General features: G+C 44.5%; 1 protein-coding gene across 1 annotated transcript in view; it reads right to left on the minus strand.

Moving 5' to 3' along the window:
• POU2AF1 (POU class 2 homeobox associating factor 1) overlaps positions 1-13,901 on the minus strand; it is a 31,562-nt gene extending 17,661 nt beyond the window's left edge. Inside the window, exon 1 of the mRNA XM_082201082.1 lies at positions 13,871-13,901. Within this exon, the coding sequence (XP_082057208.1) occupies positions 13,871-13,886 (16 nt within the window). The 5' untranslated portion in view covers positions 13,887-13,901. The remainder of the gene's footprint in view (positions 1-13,870) is intronic.
• Between the last annotated feature and the right edge of the window lie 2,359 nt (positions 13,902-16,260).

The following is a 16,260-nucleotide window of genomic DNA, read 5'->3' on the forward strand; positions in this document are numbered from 1 at the left end:
GTGCTTTTCTTCTCTCATGGGACACAAGGCAGCAGACATGTGGTTCTGTCAGGGACTGGACAGAGGAGAAGAAGACAGTTCAGAATTACAAGAGGGGTCAATTTGAGGGAGATCACAGCTCAGAGGAAGATGAGGAGGAAAGCTTGGAAATAATGGGAGAGGAGGCGGCGGCAGAGCCGGAGCAGCTGGCTGACATGTTATCACTATTTTATTTTATTTTATTTTATTTTATTTTGGTAATAATATTTATTAAATTTTCCATTTTACCAATCCAATAAAAACCACATTAAAAACATTCCAAATTATAAAATAATAAAACAATCCAAATTTAATGCCAAATTATAAGTCTTTGGTTGGCTTCCCATGCTCTGAGGTTGAGGGGTGAGGCTGACATGTTATCTCTAGAAAGCATTCCAGACCCACCAGCTCCCAGAACCTGGAGAACCTTAAAAGTTGGAGACCAAAGGACTCAGAGACCCTAAGCGGCAACCATAGCGGGGTGGTGCTGTTGATGAAAGGAGAAGTGGAAGAGAAGGGTGTGTGTGGAGATTACTCGGGACAACGCCATTATTCCAAGTGGCTGCATTCCCAAGGCTCTCTCTGTAAATATTGAATAAATAAAGTAAGGCAGCTGCCTCCTGTACCATCTTCAGACCAGCCTTCCCCAACCTGGTGCCCTCTAGGATGTTGTTGGGCTCCAACTCCCACCAGATGCCCCCAGCTGGAACCGCCAGTGCTTAGAGGATGGTGGGAATTGTAGTCTAGCAACATCTCATGGGCACAGCGTTGAAGGAAGTGGCTATTTCAGAGGCACCCAAGGTTTCTTCAAAAGCCACAGTGAAATAATAATAATAATAATAATAATAATAATAATAATAATAATAATAAATTTATTATTTATACCCCGCCCATCTGGCTGAGTTTCCCCAGCCACTCTGGGCGGCTCCCAATCAGTGTTAAAAACAGTACAGCGTTACATATTAAAAACTTCCCTGAACAGGGCTGCCTTAAGATGTCTTCTGAATGTCAGGTAATTATTTATCTCTTTGACATCTGATGGGAGGGCGTTCCACAGGGCGGGCGCCACTACCGAGAAGGCCCTCTGTCTGGTTCCCTGTAGCCTCACTTCTCACAGGGAGGGAACCACCAGAAAGGATTTCAGCTGAATTTCAGTGTCCGGGCTGAACAATGGGGGTGGAGACGCTCCTTCAGGTATACAGGACCGAGGCTGTTTAGAGCTTTAAAGGTCAACACCAACACTTTGAATCGTGCTCGGAAACGTTAACCAAGGAGAAATGTCCAAGGGCCCTCGAGAGTTTGCTGAGGGATTTTGAAAGGGTTTATTGGCAACAGCCCGTCACGGATATTCAGATCACAAAGGAGCTGAGCCCTCTTTTGAGAGCCTGCCAAGCTTCACTCACACTACCTCTCCAAGTTAGTTGGAAAGGACTTTTTTGAGATGAGTCACTAGGACTGTCCACTGAGCCAACTTTCCACTGAAAAGAGTTTGTCACCCTGCAAAGGTTTGCATGGCTGACTGGTTGCCTTTCAACCCCCAAAGTGCACACTTTCCGCTAGGCCTTTCCCCACCCCCTCCGACACTCTGGCAGGTGAGAAATCTATCAATTCAGAGGCGCAAACCAGAACACACAACTGTTCTCCTTCCCCACCTCCCACCCCGCTTGCATTTCTGGTATAATCACAAACACACACACACAGAGTAAAATAATAAGCTCTTGAGGAGATACAATGGAAATCCTTTTCTGTTTGCAGAAGTATGGAAAGCAAACATTCGCTTGATAACACAAACCCCAAGGAGCATAATTGTTATGATTCAGAAAGTGTTTCCTTCTCAAGGCAGTTGGGGATCTTGGCTTGTATCTCAAAAAATGAATTACACAAAATATTTTCTCACACTTTGGCACACACTGTGCACATAATTTTTTTAAAGAAGAGAAACCATTCTAAACTTTGTACTCATGCAGGCCTGATTCCTTGTGCACTACAATAATGTACAGTGGTACCTCAGGTTAAGTACTTAATTCGTTCTGGAGGTCCGTTCTTAACCTGAAACTGTTCTTAACCTGAAGCACCACTTTAGCTAATGGGGCCTCCTAATGATGCCGCGCTGCCGGAGCATGATTTCTGTTCTCATCCTGAAGTAAAGTTCTTAACCCGAGGTACTATTTGTGGGTTAGCGGAGTCTGTAACCTGAAGTGTATGTAACCTGAAGCGTATGTAAACCGAGGTACCACTGTACACTGTGCATACACCAGGACAGCAGGGGCTTTCTTGAATAGCACTCACAGGCATGCTCACATTACAGACCACCACCTCCTCTTCCCAGAGAACCATAGGAACGTAAGAGCCCTGATGGATCAGGCCAACGGCTCATTTACCGTATTTTTCGCTCTATAAGACGCACCAGACCACAAGACGCACCTAGTTTTTGGAGGAGGAAAACAAGAAAAAAAAATTCTGAATCTCAGAAGCCAGAACAACCAGAGGGAATCACTGCGCAGCGAAAGCAGCAATCCCTCTTGCTGTTCTGGCTTCTGGGATAGCTGCACAGCCTACATTCGCTCCATAAGACACACACACATTTCCCCTTACTTTTTAGGAGGAAAAAAGTGAGTCTTATAGAGCAAAAAATACGGTAGTTAAGCGTCCTGTTCTCACAATGGACAACAAAATGCCTATGGAATGCCTATGGAAAGCAGGACCCTGGGAATTGTAGGTCTGTGGAAAACACCTTGCCAAACTACAGCTCCCAGGATGCCCTGCGGGAAGCCAAACTGCTTAAAGTGGTATAAAACCACTGTGCATTTGTAATTTAGATGAAATCTTAGCGTAGGCAGTGATTGTGCTATGCCCTCTGTACAGTCAAAGAGGAAGTATCAGAAGGCGAAATCGTTTGCATGTGTGATTTGAGGCCGGAGCGCAGACTACCCTGTGGTGTGGTAAACGGAAGCCCCTTAGCATTTGACAAACACAGAAGCAAAACTGAGACCCTGGACTTTAGACAATCATGCATATTTCAGTTGTGACACACAGTTCACACTTATTCTGCCTTCTCTCGCCGCCATTCCAGCTTGCTTCTACGTTATTCCCTTTTTAAACTCATTTAAATCAGAGCACCATCACATCTACAGGAATAAAACAGAGTTTGCACCTGCTGAGCACATTTACTCTGGAATAAGCGGCAGTTTGCTGTCGAAAATGGTGTTTCAAAAGTAATAAAAGGAGCACCTGTCATCAAACCTGAGTTTCAGGTGAAGCATCCTTTTGCGGTTAGGCTCATTTACATGCAGGGGGTGTGTGGGTCCCAATACATCTGGCTGCAAGAAGTCAAGGACAAAAATGGTGTCTTCCTCCCATGGTGCATTCAGAAGCAAATTGGACCAGCAGCTGAATCTTAACATCAGCAGGGGCAGTGAGACAATGTGTCTCCTCCAGACTTCCTTTGTTGCTGCATTTTTAGCCATAGGCTAGCACTTTAAAACTCCTTGTCCTCTTTTTTTTTTTTTTGCCCTGGTACTTTCCCCATAAAAACTCACTCTTTGCCACTGAATCAGACCAAACTCAAATTGCTGTTTGCTATTTGTTCCGATTCAGAATGGGTTTTCATGGGGGAAATGCCAGAAGAAGAAGAGTTTGGAGTTGATATCCCTCTTTATCACTACCCGAAGGAGTCTCAAAGCGGCTAACATTCTCCTTTCCCTTCCTCCCCCACAACAAACACTCTGTGAGGTGAGTGGGGCTGAGAGACTTCAGAGAAGTGTGACTAGCCCAAGGTCACCCAGCAGCTGCATGTGGAGGAGCGGGGAAGCGAACCCAGTTCCCCAGATTACGAGTCCACCGCTCTTAACCACTACACCACACTGGCCAGGAGGAAGAAAATTGCTTCGAAGTGCAGACTTTTGCCTAGGAAGCATGGGGCAAAAACTAAGTGTGGATGAGCCCAATGTTTTCCTGCTGGGAGCAGCAGGCTCGTTGAGGGGTGTGCAGGCCATGTAATAATAATAATAATAATAATAATAATAATAATAATAATAATAATTTATTTATACCCTGCCCATCTGGCTGGGTTTCCCCAGCCACTCTGGGCAGCTTCCAACCAAATTTTAAAAACAATACAGCATCAGACATTAAAAACTACCAATAATAATAATAATAATTTATTATTGGACCATATGGCTCTGTCCTCCTCCAGCATCCCCATTTCCCAGAACCAGCTGCTCGAGGAAGCTTTCTCAGTCTGGCTCATGGTAGGACTGGCCCTATTTATATGCACTTAGGGTGGGGAGAATGAGCCTGATTGAGTCTGGGCTTCATGTTGATCTTGGGAAGGAGGATGAAGAAGAAGAAGAAGAAGAAGAAGAAGAAGAAGAAGAAGAAGAGGAGGAGGAGAAGGAGTTTGGATTTGATATCCCGCTTTATCACTGCCCAAAGGAGTCTCAAAGTGGCTAACATTCTCCTTTCCCTTCCTCCCCCACAACAAACACTCTGTGAGGTGAGTGGGGCTGAGAGACTTCAGAGAAGTGTGACTAGCCCAAGGTCACCCAGCAGCTGCATGTGGAGGAGCAGGGAATCAAATCCGGTTCACCAGATTACGAGTCCACTGCTCTTAACCACTGCACCACAGGGACTTGGGAACACCAGGAACAGAAAGTAAAAGAGGCAAGCAGGCTGGGATCAGGAGAACCACAGGGTGGAAAGAAATTGGGAGCCAGAAGAAACCGGGTCTAGGAATCAAGGCGTCCAGCTGAACCATACATGCTAGAAGCAAGTGCAAGAGGAAGCAATGAGTATGGGGCAAAAAAGGGGAATATCTGGTAGATATGAATGCAAGGAGGAAACCTATAAAGCTGGCAGTGTGAGGAAGAAACTGTTGAACTGCTCTATCTTCCTTCTTCTTGGAGAGACTAACTGGAAGCCAGCGCTGATCAGAGAAGATCACAGCTGGGACTATTTTGGGTAGGTAATCTCAGAGCAGGTGTCTGGGTTGAGGAGGTGCAGAAGAACATCTGGAGGCAGAACAGCCTCTGTTTGAAATGCTATTTTAGATGGTTTTGAGTGTGGGAGGGAAACGGTAATATATTTCATATTAGCAAGGGGAAAAAATAACTAATTGCCAGTCTGCATGACAGGTTATTTACCCATCAAGCCTAGTACTCTGACTGGTAGGAGCTTTCCAGGCTCTCAGGCAGGGGCTCTTTCCAATTCCCTGTTAAGTTCATCTTCTCTCAACTTTCCAATTTTCCAATTTTTCCGTCTATAAGAGGCCCCCATGTATAAGAGGCCCCTTATTTTGGAGGACTCAGATTTAAGAAAATGGGGATGCATCAGTATATAAGACACCCTCTAATTTTTGACATTATTTTTAAGGGGGAAAACCCAGTCTTATACATGGAAAAATACGGCACAGTGGTACCTCAGGTTAAGAACTAAATTTGTTCCGGAGGTCCGTTCTTAACCTGAAACTGTTCTTAAGCTGAAGCACCACTTTATCTAATGGGGCCTCCTGCTGCCGCTGTGCCGCCGGAGCACGATTTCTGTTCTCATCCTGAAGCAAAGTTCTTAACCTGAAGCACTATTTCTGGGTTAGAAGAGTAACCTGAAGCGTCTGTAATCTGAAGTGTATGTAACCCGAGGTACCACTGTGTATGTTTCCTATGACTCCATGCTGTGATTCTCCTCAGTTGGTGGGAAAGTGGGGACACAAGAAGAGCCAGGTGCATCCTGGGACTCGAAGTCAACAGCCCTCTTCCATTGCTTGCCTCCCCCCCCCCAGCAACCAGTAGTAAGTGGCGTAGGCTGTCCCTGAACATGGAGGTTCTACTTTGCCATCATCGTGAATTTGACAGTTTGCATGAACAATAACATGGAAGCCACACAGCCGTGCCCCCCCCCCGCCGCCCTCAAAGAGCTATGCTGCCATGTTTGTCCCTGCAGCCCTCAGAATCTCAAGAGGAGCGCCAAAAAACGACACTACCTTGGAAGGGGTCCTGAAGAGGGATCTCTCTGTGACCTCAAGAGTACCTTTTTCCTCCTTGGCTGCTGCACAGTTGTGTAAGAGGTAGCTGGCCTGTGGGAATGCCTTGTGCTTCCTACTGCGGTTGTCAACTCAGTGCTAGGTCAACACGCAGAAGACAACCCTTGTTTTCCTGATTGTCAATTGCTCCCATCGCCCTGTCAGTGAGCTCGTGGCCTCAATTTGACGCTGTGTGTGTCACCACGATCCCCCAACAGTGTCAATTATCCAGCAACGCTCACCCACCCACCCTTGGTACATGTTGAGGCCTGTTTGTTGGAGAGACTCTTGCAGGCTCCCTTCTGAAATTGACACGGGTCTAGCTTTTTCCCAGGGTGGCATTTGATTTTCTGGAGCAAAGCTGTCACTTAAAGCTGGCAAGGAATGGATCCAACCCCCCCGCGCCCTCCCCATCTCTGGTCACATCTGGGTCAGGATGTTTCAATAAACATTTAACCCTGCGCAAAGATATTAAGCAAACACCAGGCTGGGAGTGTTTACTCAGTGATCAAAAGCCCTTGAGCAAAAGTAGAGCTGGTTATAGCACTGGAGAATTCAGAGTATATGGCTGACAGAGTATGTGGAAAAGCGTTTTGCACGGGCCTTATTGGCGCATGTGGCAGAAGAGAAAAACCCCACCAAGACAAAGCAGTAGTGGCCTATGTCCAGTGCTTAGCTCTCAGTGCTGGAACGGTTAGGTTGCAACAACTGGAAAGGCTGCAGACTCCTGGATACTGAGGACTCCAGCCATGATGGTGCTTGCACAGACGGAATGATAGCTGTCAGTGGTAGGGATGAGAAAATCTTGTCAATTTTTGTTTCTTCCAGTCTTCACATTTCCACATCAGTTGTGATTCATTTCTGTGCAATTTATTCATAATAGACACTTTCTTTTCTGTGCAATTATGCCTGATACACATATTTTTTGCAAAACAGCTTCCTCTAACATACTGCGCTTATGGGTGCTATTTTCATTTATGCACCTTTTTAGGCATGCAGTTCCTTAGTTTGTGTGTTTCTGTACACATCGCTTGGCTAGAGAACTGCACTGCAAAATCTGGTGTGCAAATGGAGGTGTGCAAAATGCTGAAAGGCGGCTGCATTTTGGTTCTTGCACTGTTTCAGAAAGTGCAAATTAAATATTAACTGAATTGGATTTGTCTGCCAGAAGGTCCCAGATTCAGTCCTTGGCATCTCCAGTCATAAGGACCAGGTAACAGATAATGGGAAAGCCTTCTGCTGTAGATCCTATAGAGCCATTGTCTGGCCGAGTATGCAAAGATACTTGCCTTTATAGAAGGCTAATACCTCAATGGCAGAAGTCTCCGCTTCAGTCCCTAACATCTCCAGGTAGGGCTGGGACAGATTCCCTGTCCGAAAGCTTAGAGACCTGCTGCCACTCAGTGTAAGCAACACTGAGCTAGATGAACAGGTGAGCTGCCTCAATAGATTGCAACTTCCAGTTTTGTGACAAGATTGGCCTTAATGGGCAAGGTGTCTCTTAAAGCAGGGTCTTTGCTTATATGTATATCCTAGACATGTTAAGACAGCATCACAGTTCATGGACTTGAGCTTCCTGGCCAGGGAATTGATGAAGAGGCAGGTTTGAGAGGCAACAAGGGGTTGGGCAGCAGCCAAGAAGTATAGCTCCAACAAATATACAGTGGTACCTCGGGTTAAGTACTTAATTCATTCCAGAGGTCCGTTCTTAACCTGAAACTGTTCTTAACCTGAAGCACCACTTTAGCTAATGGGCCTCCCACTGCCACATGCCACAAGCGCATGATTTCTGTTCTCATCCTGAAGCAAAGTTCTTAACCTGAGGTACTATTTCTGGGTTAGCAGAGTCTGTAACCTGAAGCGTATGTAACCTGAAGCATATGTAAGCCGAGGTACCACTGTACGCCACTCTGAGGGAATGCGAGTCACTGATAGTGGGCTGTGACCTGGGATTGGCTCTTCAGGATCACATGACATACTCCCAGGACCAAGAGGTCTCTGGTCCATGATATGATTTTATCCTGGTTTAAGCTACAGTTTTAAAAATAAGGAGAAGGAAGTTGGGATCCAGAGGATGCCAAACTCCGCTCCAGGCATCACATGGTTTGGTCACTCTGCCATGATGGCAAATACACATGAAGTGAGAAAATGTCACGCTTCATGATGGGCTCTCTCTGCTACCAATCATAAGAGTGTATGAAGAGCCTACCGGGTCAGGCCAATGGCCCATCTATTCTCACAGCATCCTATTCTCACAATGGCCAACCTGTGGGGAAATCGCAAGCAGGACCTGAGCACAAGAGAACTCTCTCTATAACAACAACCACAATTTATTATTTATACCCCACCCATCTGGCTGGGTTCCCCCCCCCACCTCTGGGCAGCTTCCAGCAAAATATTAAAATGCAACAATTCATCAAATATTAAAAGCTTCCCTAAACAGAGACTGACCAGTTAAAGATTTGCTTCACTACAGATAATGGGGCCGGTGCCAGACCTCAGTCGGGGGCGGGGGACTTTGGTAATATGGCACCTTGAGCGAGGACAAAATTTGGGGGCCCTTCCAATATTTCTTATTTTTACAGTAATTCATTTTTGTACAGTTGCTTTTTTATGAAGCTTATCAATAGGTACTGTATAAATATAGTTGTTGTTGTTGTTGTTGTTGTTGTTATTATTATTATTATTATTATTATTATTTTGCGCCCTCTTGGATTGGTGCCCTGTGTGGAGGAACCACCTCCGCCACCCTAAATCTATTGTTTAATAATAATAATAATAATAACAATACCCCACCCATCTATTAAATATACAATACAGAATTAAACATTAAAAACCTCCCTAAACAGGGATGCCTTCAGATGTCTTCTAAATGTCAGATAGTTGTTTATTTCTTTGACATCTGATGGGAGGGCGTTCCACAGGGCGGGCATCACTACTGAGAAGGCCCTCTGCCTGGTTCCCTGTAACTTGGCTTCTCGCAGTAAGGGACCCGCCAGAAGGCCCTCAGAGCTGGACCTCAGTGTCCGGGCAGAGCGATGGGGGTGGAGACACTCCTTCTAGCAGCTGGTATTCAAAAGCATTACTGGATCTGACCATGAAGGCAGAGCATAGCCACCCCCTGTGCTACAGTTAGATATGGGGCAGAAATTTGATTCAGTTCACAATTTAAAGACAAACACATCAAATCTACGCTTTCTGAAGCGGTATGTAAATCGAAACACAGCTGCCTTTCAAAATTCAAACGTCTCTGAATTTTGCAGTGCGGTTCTCCAGCCAAGCTACGTGTTCAAAAATGCACGTGCTAGAATAAAGTCTGCATATATTAGTGAAAAGAGCATGCAAAGATTCCTTATATTAGGGAAAACTGATTTGCAAAACTGTGCATGGTAGGCAATATTGCATATAAACTGGGAGAAGCCGAAATTGACAGATTTGCCCATCCTTAGCTGCATTTTACCTTTCAAGGTGGGGAAATCTATTAAGAACCCTGCTGATATTGTTGGCAGTCAAGCAGCTGCCTTACGAAGCCTCGGTGAAGTTCGTTCCCCCCCACCAACTTTTCCCAAGGTGGCTTCGCCTGAACGGAGGCGCACATGATGGAACACATCACACACGACGGTTTCATCTTTCAGTCTTACTTCTCAAGAACTCTTAGAGCTGGGTTCTTAACCCTCACCTGCTGCAGAATCAGTGAAGGATAAACATTTGACACCCACCTTTTCATTTCAACTGGCTGTGCTCGGGATGTGCAAGTATTTGGTGTCCTGAATTTCCGAGAGGACTCATTTGCACAGTGGCAGTTTAAGAACTGCGCTAAATGGATCCGTGATCCTGCATCCTTTCCTCAGCAGTCACCAACAAGATGCTTCTGGGAAAGCCCCAAACCAGGGTGTGAAGGACAGAACCCCCCCTCCTACTGTTTGTCCCCAGCACCTGGTACTCAGAGTGTTAAGTTGTGGGTGAACATATCAGACGACACAGTGATTCTTCAAACAGCTCTTGTTTATTCACAGACCCAGAACAGAACTGAACTGAAGGGTTCAGCCACCCAGCTTATATAGAGCTCCACTACAAAGCAACAGTAACCACTTTCTGTAACTATCCAATCACTGAATGCCACTTTCAATCCCTTATTTGCATATGTGGACCTGAGTGAAAACTATCTACAGTATCCCCCTGCTAGCCCAGGGTGAGAACTTCAGTACATAACACAGAGGGACACTGGCTTTGAACCTGGGGTTCTATTTTGTGTCCTTTGATAGGACTCCATGAATTTGTTTAATGCTTTTTAAAATCTCCCTAAGCCAGTGGCCATCTTGTGGCAGCAGATTCCATAAATTAACTGTTGGTGGTCCGTTGGGCATTTCCACAAATGCCCAAAATAAGAAAGCAATTCCAAGTGTGTGTTGGTTCACAGCCAGAATGTGGCTGGTTAAAAGTTCGTTTTTTTAAAAAAAGCATTCGCAGTAATGGCAAACCAAATGGAGTAGCAGCCTCCAGTTCCAGTTGGGATGGAGGAGAAATTCAGATAGCCTAATTCATACTTTTCAAAACAACACATGGACCAAAACACCACTATCCTTTGAAATTCACACTTCTCCGAATTTTGCAGTGAAGTTCTCCAGCTAAACAAGGCATATAGAAATACATGTATTTGTATAAGATAGGGTTGCCATACATCTGGAATTTCCAGGACATAGCCAGGATTCAGTCGTTGGAAACGGTGTCCAGGCAGAAATCTCTGAAATGTCTGGGGAAATTCAGACGAATGGCAACCCATGTCAGAAGTGTAGATTTTGGCGAATTTCCTTAAAAATAGCTCACAAGCTTCATATATATATATATATATATATATATATATATATATATATATATATAAGATTTTTCCATAAAAAGCTAAACAACTTTTGTGTCTGGATTTTCACTTTTAGAAATATGGCATCCCTAATATAAAACGTGCCTATAAAGGCTTATATTAGTGAAAAATAACAAAAGTACAGTAACATTTATTAAAGGAGAATTGCATAGAAACATGAGGCAAAATTTAAGTACGCTTAAATGGCACTTAAAGTTCATGAGAACTTTAAAAATAAATAAACATAATAAATGAACAGAAATGAGGAGAACTGTGCTTAAGATTTGGGAAAGTAAGAAACAGAGAGAACCAAAGCTGAAAGCTTCATCTGTCCCTGTTGATGGATGTACATACTGTACTTTTACCTGCTTTTTCTGATTTGTCAGCCACTTTGAATTTATGCTATATAGAAAAGAAGGTGTGAAAGAAATAAAGGTGGTTGGGTACCCTGTAGTTACTCTGTGTTAACAGGCATTCTGCACATGCTCAAATGCAATAGCCCAACGGCAGCTGCCAGTGGCCTGATCGATGCCATTCCCCTTAACTCTTTGCTGATTATTTGACATTTTTTGAAGGCAGATGCAAAAGATAAGATTCACTTTCTAAAATGGAAATTGTTTGGTTGGCAACCACCGTTGTCATTAAAAAAAAAAAAAGCATTGCTGCAATTGTGAATCATTCAGTGACATTTGATTCATGGTGACTAATCTGACAAAAGCATTGGAAATATTCTCTCTGCATTATACATGCTGGAAATTTGCTTGCTCCACAGAAAGTAAATCGACTCGCCAAAAAAGGTGAGTAAAAAAGGGACGTGACAGAGGTAATTGATATTATGCATTGTCTAGAGAAAGCGGACAGTCTTTATCCCTCTCTCAAAGAAGCTGAATATTGGAAGAAGGTTCAAGACAGACCAAAGCAGGTGTTATCTCACATAGTGCATAGTTAACCCATGACATTTGCTCCCACTGCCTGCAGTTATAGCCACCAACTTGGATGGCTTTAAAAGAAGGTTGCATAAACTCCTGGTGAAGAAGGCTACTCCTGGCTACTAGCCTGCTGTCTATACTCTACTTCCTCTGTCAGAGGCAACATGTCTCTGAATAGAATTTGGTGGGATTCACAGTTGGGGAGTGTTGCTGTTGAACTCAGGTCTTGCTTTTGTTGTTATTGTTTACATTGAAGAAAATTAGGGTGCACATTAGATTCGATGGCACGTTAGATTTGCATAAATACGGCAGGTCTTGCAAGCCTGAAGCCTGTCAACCCCTGCAGTAAAGGACGGCCCTGTTATTCTCTAAAAACCAAGGTATGTGGAATCCCAGGAAATGTCATAACATCGTGTTATCTGCCTGCAGCCGAGCAAGCTTTCCATTAGGAGCATACAGAGGGTTCCCATTTCTCATATGAGGAACTGAGGCTAAGAATAAATACAGTGGTACCTTGGGTTAAGTACTTAATTCGTTCCAGAGGTCCGTTCTTAACCTGAAACTGTTCTTAACCTGAAGCACCACTTTAGCTAATGGGGCCTCCCACTGCTGCTGCCGCGCCGCCGGAGCTCAATTTCTGTTCTCATCCTGAAGCAAAGTTCTTAACCCAAGGAACTATTTCTGGGTTAGTGGAGTCTGTAACCTGAAGCGTCTGTAACCTGAGGTACCACGGTAACTTACCTAAGGCTTCCAAGGATAGTGGTGAAGTTAAAGCACCGTTTTACAGAGATGGAGGATGAAAGAATGTTATGAACGCAATGATCTAAGAAGAGCCCTGTTGGATCAGACCAAAGTCCCCTCTAGTTCAGCATGTTGTTCTCAGAGTAGTCAATTATGAAGCCCTAATGGTGCTGGAGGAGACTGTTGAGAGTACCATGGACTGCAAGAAGATCAAACCTATCCATTCTTAAGGAAATCAACCCTGAGTGCTCACTGGAAGGACAGATCCTGAAGCTGAGACTCCAATACTTTGGCCACCTCATGAGAAGACTCCCTGGAAAAGACCCTGATGTTGGGAAAGATGGAGGGCACAAGGAGAAGGGGACAACAGCAGACGAGATGGTTGGACAGTGTTCTCGAAGCTACTAAGATGAGTTTGACCAAACTGCGGGAGGCAGTGGAAGACAGGAGTGCCTGGCGTGCTCTGGTCCATGGGGTCACGAAGAGTCGGACATGACTAAACGACTAAACAACAACAACAACAACTTAGCAGGACTGGCTTCTAAGTAAGCCTATGCAGGATTGTGCTTTAAATCGCACTGTGAATTTGTATGTGTGCCAGAAAACAAGTGATGGTTCAGATAATTTGCCTTTTCCAGTACACAAAAGCCAAACGTCTTCTCTGAAGGCATTGCCACAGATCTGTCAGCCTCAGATCTGTGGATTCTTAGCAGGCACACTTGAAGCAAAGCTGAACTGTACCAAGGTGAGAGTTAAAAGAGTAAGAAGCGTTAATTCTATTCTGTTGGTTGCTGGCCAGGATTCAATGACAAAACATTGCAAGGTAGTTCTAGAGAGCAGTGTTCATCTGAGCATATGCAAAGTGCTCACCATTTATCACCCAGTAAGCACTGCTTGTTTCAAATATGCCAGAGGGCAAGAGGAAAAGACTTCAGCCTGACACCTTCTTCTTTTTATGCTGTGAATGATTTAATCTGGAAGAGCTCCAGGGCCATCTCTGCTTAAGTCACAAACTCTCAGCTTCAGTCGCCCCCCCCCCCAGCTGCAAAATGTGAATAAGAATAAAGACCTACCTCAGAGCAGTTCCAATACAATAAAAACTGAGAAGCACTTTGGAAAATCCAAAAGGATAATTAAAATTAGCAGTTCTTCCTCTATAGGTTTCCTACAGTACTGTTCAACAGTGCAATCCTAACAATGTCTACTCAGCAATGCGTCCTATTGAATTCAGTAGGGCTTACTCCCAGAGCCTATCTTTGCATTCTAGTTATTATTATTATTTAAAAAAAAGAAGAGTCCAGAACTCACATTTTTGCCAGTGCATATTCTGGGGCAGGAGGGGGTCCTTTCCACCCCTCTTGGGCTTATTAGCTGCTCTTTGCACCTTGATGTGATAACAGGCCGTCAAGATGTTCCTTTCAGCTTTTTTTTTAAATACCAGGTTCCCGCTGAACGGCGTGACGATGTCACATCCTCTAACCACAAGCACTTAAAAAAAAAATTCCCTCCCTTTTGCACAGTGCTGTTCTTCACCACAACATACAGTTCCTCCAAAGTTACTGTAATGTGAAAGATGTTGGGCACAAACGGCACAAATTTCTTATCTGAGCGTTAAAAACAACAATCACCCCACACAAAGAACATCGCATATTTTAAGCCTAATAAAGTGAGCTGTTATTTATGGGAGGAAGGCACTGTTGTAGGATTCTTAAGGCCAGTCGACCCTTTTATTAGGGGAACTTCAGACCCAGGAACTAAATGTGGCCCTCTGGACCTCTCTGCCTGGCCCTCAGAATGCTCCCCTGGCCACACCCACTTTCCCTAGGCAACATATCCCACAGGCCCTGCTGTGTGGTCTGAGTGCTTTTTGCCTGACTGGAAAGTATCCTTGAACTCTGGTAAAGCATTTTGCTTGTCTGAATGGAGGATAGTGTCGAAACTAGTCTGTAGTTCAAGACTAAAATTTACATAGGTCGCTCCACCCACTTTTGCCTCTGGCTCCACCCACCAGTCAGATGTGGCCCTTGGAAGCTTGCCCAGAAGGGAATGTGGCCCTAGGACTGAACCCATCACTTAGATAACCTTGTGAGTGCCTGTTCACAAAGTGGAAATTAGCCGGGTGAGTCATGAGGAGCCCGTCCGCTCATATTCTGATGTGAGCTAGGGGATTTGGGTGAAGAACTGCAGCTCAGAAGTGGCTGCTCCTTTGAGTGCATCAGCTCCTGGGTTCAGTCCTTGGTGATTCCAGTCAAAAAGGACCAGGCGACAGGACCTTGCCTGAGACCCTGCCAGGCAGTGGACAAAATCTGATGCTGGAGACTGGGTCTGTTTTAAGGTAGCTTCCAGGATACTTTAAATTCTCTGCTAAAACCAGTTGGCGGTTCTCCTCATTTATTTACACCAAATGAAGGACTTGTCTCAGTAACAATTCTCAATAATGTAAAAAGAAAGGTGGCTGGTCTCATGTGTGCACCCCCCCTCCAGTTTCTTTACAAGAATCTGAAGTCCCTGGGGTCCCTATGTCAGAAATTGGGAGGAAACACCTGTAAGAATGTCATGCCTCATCGGACAAAGACGACCGATTCCTTTCGGGTTCATGCATGTGAAAATATAACATTTCCTATAAGGGTCAGAGCACGGTTAGTCATTTTAAAATCAAAAATGCCACTTTAAAGTGGATAAAGACTGACAGATGAAACAGCCCCAGCCGTTTCAGTGAAGTCTTGTTTTTAGAACATCAGGGCAGCCTGGCTGCTGGAGCAGACCAAAGGCCTATCTAGACCAGCAGCCTGTTTTTGACAGTGGCTGACCAGATGCCCGAAATGCAAAGCCCATGGGCAGGAGATGAGCCTAAGAGCCCCTTCTTTCTGGAGGTGGTCTAGAGGAGAAATTCAATTCAGTTCGCATTTAAAAGTGAACCTGCCAAATTCTCGCTTTCCGAACCAAAACACAGCCGTCTTTCAAAATCTGTGCTTCTCTGAATTCTGCAGCGCAGTTCTCCAGCTACATAATGTGTACAGAAATTAATATATAGGGGTAAAAAGAGTGCATAAAATGTGCATATTAGTGAAATATAAGCCTTGGGGTTGTAAGTACTGCTCAGAGTAAACCCACCTAAATTAAAATAAAAAAATTCCTTCCAGTAGCTCCTTAAAGACCAACTAAGTTAGTTCTTGGTATGAGCTTTCGTGTGCATGCACACTTCTTCAGATACCTGTGCATGCACACGAAAGCTCATACTAAGAACTAACTTAGTTGGTCTTTAAGGTGCTACTGGAAGGAATTTTTTTATTTTGACTATTTATTTTCATAAGTGTGCATGCACACGAAAGCTCATACCAAGAACTAACTTAGTTGGTCTTTAAGGTGCTACTGGAAGGAATTTTTTTATTTTGACTATGGCAGACCAACACGGCTACCTATCTGTAACTGCCACCTAAATTAATGAGCTTAAATTAGTCATGACCAAGAATGACTATGAGTCTCCTTAGAGTAGGAGCAGCATTTGAAAGAGGCCCTGGGAGTGTTGACACTAGGCATTCCATGTTTGTTGTTGCAAAATGGTGATTGACAGCCATTGATGTGGTCCATTCCAAAGTGCCACCAGTGAGAAGACATGCCCAGGGAGGGGAGGTGGGTGACTGGCGGCAGTAGAAACATTCTTCAGTAGATGCAACACAAGGGGGTGAAGCAATGCC

The sequence above is a fragment of the Podarcis vaucheri genome (assembly GCF_965113315.1).
Source record: "Podarcis vaucheri genome assembly, chromosome: 15".
NCBI classification, from domain to species: Eukaryota; Metazoa; Chordata; class Lepidosauria; order Squamata; family Lacertidae; genus Podarcis; species Podarcis vaucheri.